Genomic DNA, 15794 nt, shown 5'->3' with positions numbered 1-15794 from the left:
TTACTTCCCAGAGGGTTGCTCATTACATATTGAACCGGCTCTAACTCACTCCTCTGTTGGATACAAAGGTACCTTTGCTTCCAGTGCATGGTGGAAGTGGAAGGGGTCCACCTGACACTGCTCTTCTGATTTCCCAGATTAGAAAATAGAATGGACATCTCAGGAAACGGGCTATTTCTGCCCACCCAGGGAAGAGCATTGGCACATTCCACCACATAAGACAAGCAGCTTTGTCAAACAGCTGTTCCTACCCACTCTCGGGCTCCCTGAGACAGAGGACTGACACCGCGCGGGCCCTCCCCCCACCTGGCGTGAGGTCCATCCCTGTCTTCTCATTGCAGCCCTGCAGGGAGTCCAGGGTGCGCGTGACCTGGCTGGCGAAGTCCTCCCCTCCGTTCATGCACTCCCTCTGCAGGTGGTGGCGCAGGTCCGTGATGTCGTACTCATAGCCGTCCAGGATAGGGGTCTCCCGGATGCTCAGCGTGCCACTGGAGTTGTGGCCCTGCACACGGGCATTGCGCAGACTCTCCCGCCCGTGGCCACCGATCAGCACAGAGGGGATGTAGTGGATCTCATTGGCTGCCTCCGCGCTGGCACTCTTCTGTGGCTGGGGGACTCGGCGGCGTTTACACCAGCGCCGTCGAGTGTACAGGATCATCACCAGACACAAGATGGACAGCAGCAGAGCGATCATGCCTCCCTGGGAAGAGAGGACAGCGCGTGGATGCGGGAAGACCGGCGGGCTCTCCCCATTAAGCGCCATTGCGCCTTCTGCTACCGGCATTCATCACTCACCCACCTGCACCTTCAGGCATGCCGAGCACTCAAGAGCCAGCCTCACTCGGCAGCGAAGGGCCAGCCTGCGCACCACTGCTCACCATGAGAGGGGTGGAACTGGTGTGCCCCGTGCAACATTTCAAGGCACCCAAGGCACCCAGTTGCTTTGGGTTTAGCAAACAATTAGAAGAGGAAACGTCTTTGGAGTTGTGTGTGTGAGAGATTTCAGCAGCAGAAGTTGGGAGGGAGTTTTTTCCCCTAAGGCCACTCTGCAAACTGCATACCTGGCTTAAGGCCCTTTTTATTTTAGCAGTATGGGGTGGTATCTAGTTTCTTCCTGTCTCACACTGAACAATCGATCCCAGGTGGGTTCTAACTCTGGATCCACAGATCAATGAGTCCTGTAAATTCTAAACCTCAGATTCCTCATCAGTAGTGTGGAGAAGATGCCACTTAACCACCCAGGGTGGTTGCAAGAATTAGGTTAGGTAACTATGCAAAGTGCCTGACTCTATACATCACACACAATCAAGGCTGTTCTCAGCATCACCTGAAACGTCTCCAGCTGAGTGACTGGCCCAGCAGGGAAAGCCACTGCCAAGTCCAAAGAGAAATTTGCATCCATCAGGAACTTGCCGCCGGTGTGGTGAGAAACCACACCATTGGAACGTGACTTTTGGACCACTGCTGTCACCTAATTATACTGTCCTGAGTGATGCTCCCCATGCTCACTCCTGCTAAGTGAAGGAACTGAGACCCATGTCCTGGAGACGGGATGGCAGAGGACTTTCCCTCTGAGTCTGCTGATGCTCAAAGGTCATCACCTCAAAAGCAATTCCTTACAAGCCAGTACACCACGTAGTCCTCTGTCAGAGGCAACGACACAGTGCTCAGTGAGATGGAGCACCTTGCCATGACATCCACCTGGGGCAGGGCCCAGAGGAGGGCCTTCCAGAGGGTGCACAGCAGGTGTAAATCTTCCAGTGCACAATCTGTATTCACTCCCTTTATGTTGGTCAATATCCCTTCAAACCTATTTCATTAGGCCAGGGTGTGCCAAATGGTTCTCCTCTCAACCTTGGACTTCAATCACTGCCACTCTGTTGTGTAGGGTAGAGATGAAAATCCCCTATTAATTCCCAGGGAGCCCACCCACACAAGGATGGGTCAAGAGTATTCCCCCAAACACATTAAAGAAGGCCTTTCTAGTCTCATAATAATTATATTTTGGATTTATAAAGTTCCTTTCTCAGTAAATCTTCCTGTTTAACCTCTCTCTCCTAATATCACCATGAGCAAAGGCACGCACGCGCACACACACACACACTGCCACTTTCAAACAGGCTTCACAGAGAAGCAGAGACCCGAGCCAACAGAGTCAGCTGCTGAGATACAGGAGTATCAAGTGACTTGTTGGGGTATACACAGGCTCCGCTTTTCAAGTTTGTCTTTTATCTAGAGGATCCTTTCTCCTGGTGCACTCTCTCACACAAATACAGAAAAAGAGGAAACATGTTCAACTAAATTAGGTTGTAGTGCAAAGATAGGCACTGAGGTCCACGCTAACTGCCACCTGTCCTGCTATCCATCCTGGCCACCCTGCAGACCCAGAACACTCTTGGGTCCCTGCAGAACCCTTCCTAAGAGACACAGCACCTCAGTGCTGCATAACCAAGCCCTGCACCATCTAGTGACCATGAACGTGTTGCCCAAACCAGTGGTTTTCAGCAGAACCTTTATCTCAGAGTCAGATCCACCTTCCTTTCCCTCGCCCCAAATTGAAACTGCGACAATAGGTAATTAAGCCACACAGAAAGAATAACTTCCTGACTGAAAGAAGTTGTCAGACATTAAATTAGGCTAGTGAAAGCCAGAGGTAATTTTATTCCCTAAAGAGCAATAAGGGCAGCATAAACATCAATCTCTAAGGAATTAAATACCGTCTTTCCAGCTCACACAGGGGTTTAGGAAGCCCCTCTTCTCTTCCTGTCTAATTCTCCTATCAGAGGGCAGGATACAGCTATGATGAGATCCAGGCTAGAGCTGCTTCTCTCCTAATACTCAATAATGAAGCAAGAACAGCTGTCTGTACCTGGGCATTTCCTATGGATCAGATATTTGTCCAAAATGCTCTGCAGTCGCATCTCTAGGAGGTAATGTCAATTGTCACCATTTTCCATTTGAAAAAGCTGAGGCACAGAGGTGAAATAATTTGCTCAAGGTCACACAGCAAATGACGAGTAGGTCTGGAAAGGAGCACAGTGACTCATTTCAGAGCCTACGTTCTTAACCTCTAGGTGTGGTCACCTTGAATGGGCTTTGTTGGCAGCAGACCTGCACATCCTGGTATCTACCTCAAAAACCAGAAGAGAAGGGAGCGGAGGATTTCACCCGTCTATCCTCACTTCTCAAAGAAAAAAGAGAAACTAGCTGGCAGTGGGTCAAAAGGGGTCTATCATAAACAGAGGGCCTTCTACTGAGCACCCACTAAGTATCCAAATCCAAGATCAGCTGGTAGTTTAAAAACTACCTTTTCTGATGCAGAAACCCAGGCTCAGAGAAGCTGCGCTAGACAGTCCTTGCTCGACCTCTCTCACCCCTCTGCCACATTATTAGGGTCGTCAAATATCTCTTTAGCATGCATGGAGCCCAGACCCTCAGTTAAAATGTCTTAGGCTTACTGTTGTAAACTTTTACCTTAGTAAAAGGAAGCTGGAACACAGAGTTGGTTCAGCAAAGTCAGTGCATTTAGCATCTCTAATCTTGCTTTAGTGAAATGTTTCCTCTGCTAAGAGGCCAAGACTCCTGACCACCTCAGCTTTTTTGTAATCAGCTACCAGTAAGGAGCTCTAGCCTGACTGTGGAGCTCAGCCCAGGCATATGAAAATGAATTCTCAGCACCTCAAGTAGTGCTATGGTTTCTCTCCTGTGACCAAAATTAGTGACAGGTGTCACAACAATTTGCAATGACTTATTAATTGTGATTTATTATGTAAATAATGCATATAATATAATAATGTCATATAATATTAATGTGTAATATAATGTAGTGATATTTTGTAATAATCATTTATAATATCACCACACAAATTCATCTGAAGCGCTTACCTGCTCTACCCAGATAGAAAAATAGAAATATGTAGGCCCTTGCTTATACCAGGAAAAGGCATGGGACCAGGCCCCTCGATAATGGTCCTTGTCCATTGAGAAGTTACAAATCTAGTGTTCTATTAAATTATTATTAGGTCCCTGTGATAAACCATAGTTCTTTGGCATATTCCTTATTTTTAACTCTTCTACCTCCTTAGAGGATTTTAAGCAGTTTCAAGGAAAAATCAGATGTTCTAGGTATTTCTTTCAAAGAACTGAATGAGACAAAGACTAAGCAGAAGAAAATGGAAAGTGGTCAAGGCTGTATCTGGGACCTTCCTAATAACCAAGTCCAAAAGAGAAAGGCAAAGGGCACACATGTTTTCATGTGACAAGAGAAAGGTCTGGGGGAGGAAGAAACCTTCTCCGGCATCCAAGTCCAAAGAGACTTCTGCCTAGAGTCCCCCCAGAGGCAGGCTGTCTAACCTGGGCAACAGCGGCCACCAAGCTAAAGGAAGAGGGTGGGCAATTCCTGGCCTGCCCTGCCTCGCTGTTTTTCTGGATTACCCCAGCTGTGTTCAGGGTATAATCTTTATTATTTGTGTTAGCTTCAAATTATATGGTAGATCTGGATTCAGATAACAAGCTGCAAACCTCAAACACGAAGAAAAAAATAACACTGGTGGCAAGATATAGAACTGTTTTTCTCCTTATTCATCTTTGCATGAGTTTTCTGATTATTCTATTGATTTCTCTGAAAACTGTTAACATTTTGTAACTAGAAGTGCATTTGGGGTATATGAGAGCTCCACATCTATTAACAAGTTTCTTGCCAAAAAAAGCAGCATTTTAAAATATATTTTTCTTTAAAAATCAATAAATCTTTTCAACTGGCTTTAATAGAGATCAGACAAATGAAATCAGCTTTTATTTTATTATGGAATTGACATTTTCAGCACTTACCTGAAAGAGTAATATGAGGTTTGTCAGACCGCTTGTAGATTTTGGAATTTTTATGTAACAATGTTTTATATAACATTGGTGGTGGTGGCTCAGGGATGGAAAACTCTGGCCAGGTCTCCCTTTCGGGTTCGTCCCAGTTGGTTGACCCAATCACAAGATTGCCTTGTATTCACCGGCACGTTCACTGGGCTCAGGGTCATGACACACTTACCCATCCTTCAAAGTCACACAGCCTCAGCCAACACCTCTGGTCTCACTGCGCTGTCTGCAGATCCTTTCGCACAGAGAAACACACGTACTCCTACCTTTGATTTGCTTGTCAGTCTCATCTATGAGAGTCCAGACTTCATAAGCTTCATGTCTGACAAATCTCTTACAGCTCCAGGGTCAATCCCAGTGCCTGGCATAAAGCAGACGGTCGATGGATGTTTGCGGAAGGAAGGGGAGGAGCAGAGTTGGTCACCCTGAGTGCATTTCCATACGGTTGTCTTCTGTGTTCCTGCAGCTAAGTCCTCCGCTCAGGTCATTCATTCTTACAATTCATTCCAAAGTTCTTCAACAAGTGATTACTGATCCCGGCTTTAGAGAGGCTTTTTTTCTAGCGATCACCTTATGGAGATTCTGAGTAATACCGAGCCTGATCTAATGGAGTCTACATTCTAATTAGAGAACATAAGCCACAAAATGTGTTTTTAAAAGGGAAATGCAGGCATAAAAGGAAGAAACACACACACACACACACACAATAGATGCTAGTTGTTGCTTCTCATAACAACAACAACAAAAAAATCGCAATACAAGAAGACACCTTGGACTGGTGTGAACCTCAGAGTAACAGCTGAGGCCAGCACAATCCTCTCTGAGTCAGTGTGACACGATCGATCAGTCCCAGAATAAAATAATTGGGATCTATCAAATGCTGCCAAAGTTTAGGGAGTCACCTGGGCTTGTGAACCCTTGGCAGAAACATGGAAAAGCTGAGATTTTGTTTCCAGCTGCCATCTGTCAAGAGGCTGCAGCCAATCAATCAGCTCACATTTCAAAGCTTAACTTCACCCTAGGAGTAACCGGAGGAGTGAATCCGAACATAATTAATTATCCCTCAAGGCGACTGGACATACTGAATTCAAATTATATTCTGAAAGGAATTAAATGGTGGCTTAAAAAAAAGTTAGAATCAAATAGACAAGTTTGGTGGCTCTCGTTTCTTGTTTTTCCTTAACAATGTCCAGAGGTCCAAAACCCTCTCTCCAGGGTGACAAAAATCACTTAAATCCATTTCTGACTTTTATAGAAGGCATAAAAAAAGAGGAAAAACACTGCAAGCCTTATAACAGCACTGGACGTCCTCCAGATGAAATATTTGGATCAAGTAGATGGGTTGACACTCTGTCGAGGTCCTATCGAATCCTGGGATTCTATGAGCCCACTGGAAAACTTGACCAGATTACTAACAACGTTTACATTACTTTCCAACGACAACAAAAAAGAGGGCTAACAAACTATGTGACTTTGTGTAAACTGTGTAGCCTCTGAACTTCACATAGGCCTTCACCTATAGCATGAGGTAACTGAAAGAAACACAGTGCTTTTTCAACTTGAAAAATGTCTTGATTATAACACTGAGTCCTGCCACGGTGGAAAAAGCTCTAACCCAGGAAACTAAAGGCACAGATGTTGCCCACGCATTCTTCCTGTCCAGTAAACCAAAAACCACACACCAAGGACATGATGGAGGTAATCCTTCAGAGGTAGGCCACCAACTCCATTTAGCGAGTGGAGCCTCTGATTAGCAGACACGCCCCTTCCCTAATGGTATAGTAAGGTCTTTGAATCATCAAAATTGTGGTAACATGTTCTTGACCTTGAGGATTCCTTAACTGCCAGAGGGAGTCACCCAAACTAGAGAGAAAGGCCTTTGGTTATCTCCTCTGACAGGTCCTCTCCTCCGTGGTGGCTGGTGAGTAGAAATACATTATCCCCTGCCCATCTCCTTCCCAAGTGGAAGTCAAGTGAAACACTTGAAGCATATTAAGTAGTGAGTTCAATTTATAAATTATTAGGAACATTACCTTCTCTGGGGGGTTCTCTGGGTCTTTAATGGTGTGGAAAGTCTTTCCAGTTGCCATGGGCCACCACGTTAATTAAGAGGCCTCAATACACCCTCTGGGGCTTCTGACGTGAAGTGCACATCCCACTGGTAAGGACAGTGGCCCTGGCTGGCCAGGCTCTCCACGGGGCCTGCTTCTCCTGCTGCCTCCAGACACTCCAGGAAGCCTTACCAGCAGTCTTGCTCCAAGTGCCCAGGCTTAGGGAAGAAGCAGGAAGTTCCCCAAGATCCTCTCTCATTAAAATGCCATTTGCTGGGTAAAGCTTGGGAACAGGCACCCTTCCGTGAACAAGAGACAAACTCAGACAAACAGCTCTCCAGGCAGGCAGGTGGATATTTGAGGGCCCTTCCCACCTACCAAGGCCAAGAATGCATTCTTCTCAGAAGGAAACTCAGCTTTGTAGCAACTTACTTAATCCGTTTCTTTGTTTTATTTTGTTTTGCTTCTCCTGAGTCTAAAAGTTTAATACAGTCAACTTTGATCACCATCTTTCCCCTTTAATCTGGGCAGTGCGTCTTCAATTCCTTTATGAGACTCAGGGTTTCATCTAATAAGATCCTGGAGCCCTACAGGGAGCTAGCGTGCCGGAGTCTGCCTGGGCTATTTCAGTTGTCCTCCTTCAGATTCTTTTCTTGGAGATGCTTTTTTGGTTCTTGAGATTTTTCTTCCCTCAGACCCTTGACTTTACTGTCCCAAAGAAAACACAAGGGAATGAATGCATGTGTCCATAAGCTGCTGAGAGTGTTCTGATCTTCAGGAACTTCAGTTACCTGCCACTTGCCGTAATGACACTGCTAAGGCTGAGTGAGGCTGAATGTCACAGGTTGACAGAGAAACAGCTCGCCATGAGCTGGGTGTTCAGGTCCTGCGCTCCCTTGGTGGATCCTCTCCTTCCAAAGACTGACCTAGATCTCTGCAGACCAGGAAGACAATGAGGACTAGGCTATCGGGGCAGAGCTGAGGTCCTTTGGTCCCTCTAGAAGTATATTTAATGCTTTTCTGAGAGGTGGTGCCACCTGGTCAGACTTGCTGGACGGGATCCCAATGAGTGCCGTGTATTAAGAGGCTAGCCTCACACCCCCCCATGCGTGTGGTACGTGTGCGTGCTTGCACGTGCACAAACGTGTGTGGTATGCGCGGCAGGCAGGCTAGGAGATAAAAAGGTCTGCACAGAAGCAAAGGCACTCCAGGTCGCTGTCTCAGCAACCCACGGGCAGAGCTGTGTGAGACAGACTCCCCCCGGGGCTGTGTGCACCAGCCCTCCACAACTTCACAAGCCAAGCGTGACACCAATAAATAAATATCTCCAGCTGGATGATGCTCAATGCCTTTTCTTGGCCATGTTCCTTTCCTCTTTCCTCTTTGTTTTTATGCAGTAGGTGATCTTGATGAAATAAAATAATGACAATAATCTGCTTCATTAGGACCAAACATTAAGGGAATTATTGAACAAATAACAGAAGAGGCGGCAGGCACAGGGTATGCTAATGACCACTTGACTCGGCCCCTCTTTCTCTCTAAGCAAATGGAGTTGCTAAATCCCTCTTGCTCCCATCGCCCCAGAAGCCCGTCAGCCAACTCCAGGGTAGGAGAGGAGGCTCGGGAGCTGGTAGCTCTGTGGGCACCAGCTGAGGCTGAGCAGATAAAATCAACAACATTAAAAACTAGTCAATGAGGCCAGACCTCATGCAAGGTACATGTGGGGGCTCCAATGACTTCGGATGAAAACTGCCTGGAACACAGTTAATTGGGAATAAAAGGGAGAGACCTGGTGTCAAGATCTCTCTGAATTGGGTACATCTTCTTCAGTACCACTATGTGAACTAGGAAAGATTTGGCCGATCCAGCTAGAGTGCGGTGGAGCCTTAAAGCTGGGCTATTCAGAGTTGGCTGCTGGTCAGGGCTGGTGGCAGCCCTCTCCCTTGGGGATGGCCTTGCTCTCAATCTTATTCAACACGTGGAGGTGCAGCTTGGTCATCATGATCACCAGGAGGTCTGGTGTGCCAGAGTCTCACACGTACTCAGGGACCCTGGTCCTTACAGGGGCTCTCCAAAGGCAGAGTCCTTATCCCGGAGGAAGCGCTCCCTGTACATAGCTGATGGCTTGTTCTGTGAAGAGCTCAGAGGTCACAAACCACTACAGAAGGACTAAGCATTGGCCAGCTTCCTACAGCCATCCACTCCCTGTCCTCAGCTCCCCTCTGAATTCTGGCCCCAGAATTCCTCCTGTGGCATTGGGACAGTGGGAAAGGAAACTACTTAGAACTACTGTTGTAAAGCGCTGGCCAGGTACTGGACAGCTGGCAGGTAACAGTCATCACTTCATTTAACCCTACCCATGAACATAGTAGTAGAAATTACTATTTTTGTTTTAAAAGAGAAAACAGAATATCAGAGGAGCTGATTAACTTGCACGTTTACATACAGGCAAGAGGTCAACCAGTGATCTCAGTAATTTGGTTTCAGGACCTTGTAGGATAGGAGGGGACCCATCATTGTAACCTGGGCCAATCACCCCTCTTTCCATCTTTACATTAAACTCTGGGCTACCTTGCTTCCACGTCTAACCTTAGGCCAGTGGGGACAAATGTCCACACTTAGTACTGTCTGTACTGCCTGCCTCAATGCCCTAATTCCTTCACTTAAGCTTGATCACTGGGTTGGCTAAATGTATGACTTCCAGCAATAATTTAATTGTGCCCAAAGCGGCCATACTTCCAGGCTGTCATTTTGACATAGGCAGGGAACATCCATGCAGATATCAGTCCTTGGGTAGATGATTTCTAATGTGAACTCAGCTGTGTTCAGAATCCGAGGGTGCAGAGGCTCAGCCATTTCCTGGATGGCATTCATACAGATCTGGGTCTCTCTGTTGTCACTAAGCCTTTGTTCTGCAGTTGGGGACCTAAGGGGAATAGGGGATGGTTTCCACACTATAACAGCACACATAGAAGACAGACGGGAGAGAAAATGTTGTACTTGATCACTTTCAGAGAAAATAGAAACTACATCACAGTCTGGTCACTCAAAAATATCTGGCCAATAGATTTAGAGAAGATAGGAAAAACTCTGTGGTGACATTTTGCGTTAGGACCCAAAGGATGACAACACTCGCTCCCAAATCACATCATTCAAAACTGGCCAAATACGAAGGCAAACATATATTGCTTTCTGCTCATAAAGCTCCTCCAGCTGGTAACTTGATTGGACTCACAACACTCAAAATTTCAATCATGAACTCCAGATTTTAACCGAAACCCAGGAGAATAGTGGGCATCTGCAGTCATGTCCCTTGTGTCAGCACAGCTGTGACTCGACCATGACATCCACACAAGATGCATAATAGAGTGAAGAGCTGTAGCAAGGGGACCAGAAGAGGGAACTGAGGACACAGGGGAGATGCTGACGTACCCAGGACAGAGCCTCAAATGCCAAGGTGCCTTCCAAGCCCAGGTTCCTTGCCAGTAGGCCCTGCCTAGCACCAAACAGGAGGGTGGTCAAGAGTCTTCCCTTGGGCCACGCACTCAGTGCTGTTATATCTCCTTAAAAATGATCAAATTCAGCTTCTCTCTGCCACTAATCAAGCACAGAATCTAGAGAAGAGGCCTGGTTTGTGGAGGCAGTTTCGGAGTGAGAACCCAACATCCTTATTACAGCAGGCTTTGTTAAGCCACCAGCTCCAACATCAGCAGCATATCGCTTTTAGCTAATTATATATTTTTTTCTGGCAAAACCATTGTACAAGTCTTCAAATCCTTCCCTATCACTATTTAAAACAATAAAACAAAATAAAAACAACAAAACCCAACTGCCCTTCTCTGCCCTGCCTCCTCTGTCCCTACCCACCCAGGCCGCATGCCTTCAGCTCTGATCTTCTGGTTCTCCAGTCTTCCTTTCTTGTATCTGGGTTTTGGGGGCAGGGCGGGGGGACAATGATGAGTGAGGCAGACAGCCCTTCCCATAAGCTCCATTCCTTCTCTAGCGAACGACGGCTCACTTCGTTCCCAGCCAGATGCTACTTACATACACCAGGACCTTGGCACAGGCCTGGTGCTCACCAGCCAGAGATGGACCAGGGCAGAGGGAAGCTGGAAGATGAATCCCAGCTTCTCCCCACTGCCACGGAAAGGGACAAAAGGCTCAACTCTGCTATTGTTTGTCAGATTTTAATTTACTGATCAGTGGCTCAATCATACAGTGTGAATCCCCAGGTCACTCTGATCCAGCCAGACACTCACATGATACAAAAGCAGTCAGAGGCTCTTGCTTCCAAGGCAACTGAAGAGGCAGACATCGTCTGCCAGGCCAATAATTCTAAACCTGGGCAGGCCTGCTTTCCTGGCCTTGTGAGGGCCATTCCCAACCAACCTGCAGCATCATTATGAATTCATTCACATCGCCATCTTTAGGAAGTTTTATTTTTATACTTTTTAATGTGATTTACTTTTTTCTATTCTTAACACATTCCGTTAAGGGGAGAGAGAGAAAGAGATAGAGAGTGACAGAGATAGACAGGAACGGAGAGAGAACAGGCATCTGGCAGAGGGCTGCTGTGCCCATCCTGAACCCCGCCCTGACCCTTCCATCTTACCTAGACCCTTCCCACCTTTTAAGTCCTAGCACACCTCCCTCTCCTTCCTGAACCTACGCTGATCACTTCAAAGACGTACAGATGGGTCGATTTCTTCCAACTCCTAAAGCAGGTATTTAAGTTAATCCTTAATCCCTAATTCTGATGTTGCCCTAGCATAGCTCTGGTTAGTCTTGCAGGCAGAAACCATACTTTAAAGACCTTCTCCAGCCCCTGCCTGAGCACAGTGCCCAGCACAGGTCTGACACTGGTAACACAGTTGCTTGAGGAATCACAGGGGTCACACATCCTGGCTTGGCAAGGCAGATGAAGTAAATGGCATTACTGTGGCACCATGTGCCAGCTCAGACCCAGGGCCCCCATCTGGAAGCCTGTCTTCATGCTTCTTGGTTGGCCACTGGGCTGACTCGAGGGTCACAGCCATGATTGCAGAGTCCTGGGAAGAGCCAGATGCAGGAGGGTGCTAGCTTCACCCTCACGGATGTCCAAATGGCAGGTGCGTAGTACAGGCACAGTGTCCAGAGGGTGCGGCTGCCGTTCAGGATGTGCGACATCCTGGCTTTGCTCAAATGCCCTCTAGCTCCTGCTTTTGGTGCCATCAGCAAGCAGTTGAGAGATGACTCAGGGCTCAATTACCTAGTGAAATGAACTGACCCACACTTGGATCTAACTCTTCCTGCTCCATCCACGGAGCTCTGAATGAATAGAGTCTCATCACCAGGGGTCAAAGAAATTTGTCATCAAATTTTTAAACATCTACTTAGCACTTAATTAGAAGCAGAGCTGTACATGTTTTACAAAGTGAATGGTGTAGAAAAGGCCCTTTTCTTATAAACTAAAGCTCTAAATCTCATTTGTATTAATCTATGCATGATATGTATTTATTTATATTTACTTATGCTAGTAATTCTGTTTCTACAGAACAACTGCAGAGAGCACAGAAAAGTTCTCATCAACTCAATTCTGTAATTGAGGAAAGTCAGTTTGGCTGAGGACCAAACACTGCCAGGCCAACTTTCCCTGCCACCTCACCTTGACAGACAAGAGCTACAAATGGGTGTACCCATGGCCCGCTGAAGGTTCAACAGACTCTGGCACGTGCCAAAGCCCCAGCTTTCACTCTGTTGGTCAAGAAACCCCACAAGAATGTGAGTTCAGTGCAAACGACCTTCTCAGAGGTCATTTATAACTCAAGCTTCACTCTAATGGGAAAAAGAAAACCAGTCACAAATTTTAGCACTTTACCTATTGTTAGAATCAAACGCACTTGTCACATCTTAACAATTGATGGGGACACACCAGGTATCATGACTGTGAACTGCAGAGGTGTGAAAGCAGCCACTGAGAACAGGGAAGAAGGTGCTGTCAGATTTGCCCAGAAGACCAGGCCAGGGACTGTCCTGACTCCAAGGCAGGAGGAGCCCTGCACACAGCTTCATGCCGTGGGGTCTCAGCCTGCACCCACCCCAGGCCTCAGAATACCTTGAGTCTCAGGAAATCTTTCACGGAGATTTGGCTCATGATCAATCCAAAAAAGTTATCATAACTATTCTATAAATTAGTTGTTCATGGGATTCGTTAGAATTTTTAAATTATACTTATGCATATTATAATGTAATATATATATATATATATACTATTGGAGGAGAGATGGCCTTGGGACCCACCTGCTTCTGGTGTGAGTGACAGTCTTCCCCTAAGGTTCTGGTTCCATGGTTTAGAGAAAGGAGAAAGAGAAGTGAGGGTTTGGTGAGGACAGGGAGTCACAGCAACCAGAGATGTGACCAGAAGGTTGAGCTGCAGAGGAAACACACCGATTGATCCTGCCCTAGTCCCAGCAGTGCCACTTAACAGTCACTTAGCCAGTCAGCCTCAGCCAGTTGCTATTTGGTCAGACTTGCTCAGCCTTCCTCACAGGGTTGTTCATTCATTCCCAAGGTCCCTCTTAGCTTCTCAGCAAAAGGCCAAGCCCTCCCCTAGGACACAAAGATGTACAATCCTCCTGCTGCCCACGCCTTGGCAAGGAGCCCACTCTCAGGGGAGCTGTGCATAAGCGTAGATAAGGACAATGAAGAAATACGCAGCAGGGATTGCATATCCCCACCACCTAAGGCAGCCCAAAGCAGAGACTGCAGGAAGGGCTTCCTAGAAGAAGTCATGGGGAAGAGCTGAGTCTTTAAAGAGCAGGAAGAGGACCCCCTCACAGCAAAGGAAAGAAATTCTAAGCCAAAGGGCCAGCTAAGTGAGACCCCAGAAGTACAAAACACAGCAGGTGGGTGTCCAGGAGTCAGGATGGAGCCAGGCAGGGTGGGTAGCACAGACCTGGGAGGCCAGAGTGCAGGAGATGAGGCTCAGGCCTCTAGTAGAGGAAACTCAAAAGCTCTTCACCAGGAAGGGGACACAGGCCAAGCTGCATTTATTAGGAACAGCCTAGTGATGATGAGAGAGAAGTTTTGAAAAGAAGTCAGGAGACAGAGGAACAGAGGAGAACCCTGGCCTCAGTCCAGGGACAGGGGGTAGCAGAGAGGGAAAGAAGTGTGGAAGATACGGTGAGCAGAGCCTGGTGAAAGGAGGATGCAGGAAGGGAATCTCACAGCCGTGGTGGGCACAGGGGCTGGAAGTCAGAGGCGCAGAAAGGGGAATGAACAGGAAGACTGAGCCCTCTCTGTCCCCAATGAAAATGCTCCACTTGCGTAGATGGTTTTCAAGTGTCTTTTCCTTCTGACTGTTCATGCTCCGTAGCCCTGGGGCCCTGAGTGCCCTTAGTGGGCCAGGCAGTGTTGCATGAGATGCTTGTGAACGTTCTGGAGGCAACAGCAAAGTTTGGAGGTGCTGCCCTGCCCCACAGGAGGTGTGGCCCCTTCGCTCCAATTCTTTTCATTTGATGGAATCAGGCAAAAAGGAGCCTGGGAATCAAGCTTGATCACAGAGACAAAGAAAGGATAGTGGTCAGAGGGGAGAACGGGAGTGGGGAAGAGGAAGGGATGCCCAGTCTCCAGTGCCTCAGGGAGAGCCTCCCCTTCCTAAAGGAAACATGGGACTGACCCCGGCCTCCTCCAGAGGCTGTACAGAAAACCAGCGAGGCCCACCTGGAAGGCCCACCTGCCCACCTGCATGCAGCTCCTAGCACTGCTACTTACTCAGCAAGGCACCATCCAGTCCTGTTAGGACTTTACCTTCTAGAGCAGATGTCTCCCTGCTCCTAGGAACAGGGCCGGGCAGCTGCAGCAACCACTCCCATGAGGAAGGAGCAGGAAAGCACGGGCTGGGTCAGCCGGGCAGCACTCGCTCTGCCTCTGCTTCACTCACGTCATTTCGGGCAGGATAAGTGTCCTCTTCTTAAAGGACTCAAAGTCCTCCAGAGGAGACTCTCGGAGATTATGCCTAACCAAGACCCCCTGTTCAGTCCACTGCTGTGACTACAGGGTCCAGGAGAACAACTTCAGAGGAGGAGAAGTTTATCTGAGGGCTCCTGCTTTCAGAGGTCTCAGTCCATAGAAGGCCAGCTTCATTCCTTGGGGCTCAAGGTGAGGCAGAACATCATGGCAGGAGAGTGTGACGAAGGGAAGCAGCTCACATTGTGGTGATCAGGAAGCAGACAGTCTCCACTTGTCAGATACAAATATATACCCAAAGCCACACCCCGGTTCAAGTGTATGCCTCCAGCCGCGCCCTACCACTTCAGCTACCACTCAGTTGACCCCTGTCAGGGGATTACATCACTGACTGGGTTAGGACTCTCCCACCCCAATCACTTCTCCTCTGAACCTCCTTGCATTGTCTCACATGTGAGCTTTTAGGGGATACTTCACATCCAAACCATAGTACCCCCAAAACTGGAAGTTGGATGCCACTCTCACACATGGTCTTGGACCACTCCACTCTGGCAGTAAAGGTGGGGGTATGTAGAGAGACACATGGGGACCCAGAGGAGCAGAGCCAGCTGAAAGCAAGGGGCCCTGGGCCAGCATTCAGCACACCCAGGCACCTGCAGAGAGGCCCCATGTGAAAGCTATCAGCCACCAAGCTCCTTCCAAGGACCAGCCAGAGGCCCACTGTGGAAAGCGACAACTCCCTACCAGCATGGAACTTCTTCAGTTCCACCTACAGCCACACAAGCCCAACATCTCCCCACAGACCGTCGTCTCAAGCAGAGCTGCTGCAAGGAATGGAAGAAAGCCTCTCCACACATCAGCTTCAGGTGTGTCCACCGGGGACCGCTAGTGTCCCCATGTCACTCATTTCCATGACCCTAGAAGGTC

The 15794-nt window shown here is 47.8% G+C and overlaps 1 protein-coding gene across 3 annotated transcripts in view; it reads right to left on the bottom strand.

The window, feature by feature from the left end:
* The window catches only part of ASTN1 (astrotactin 1), a 287138-nt gene that overhangs the window by 159141 nt on the left and 112203 nt on the right, over nucleotides 1-15794 (bottom strand). For all 3 annotated transcript variants that reach the window (XM_079107250.1, XM_079107251.1, XM_079107249.1), the window contains exon 3: nucleotides 307-700. In XM_079107250.1, the coding sequence (XP_078963376.1) occupies nucleotides 307-700 (394 nt within the window). The remainder of the gene's footprint in view (nucleotides 1-306; nucleotides 701-15794) is intronic.

The sequence above is a fragment of the Sciurus vulgaris genome, assembly GCF_902686455.1.
Source record: "Sciurus vulgaris genome assembly, chromosome: 12".
Taxonomy (NCBI): Eukaryota; Metazoa; Chordata; class Mammalia; order Rodentia; family Sciuridae; genus Sciurus; species Sciurus vulgaris.
The sequence above is the reverse complement of the archived record's forward strand: the minus strand, read 5'-3'. Positions and strand labels throughout refer to the sequence as shown.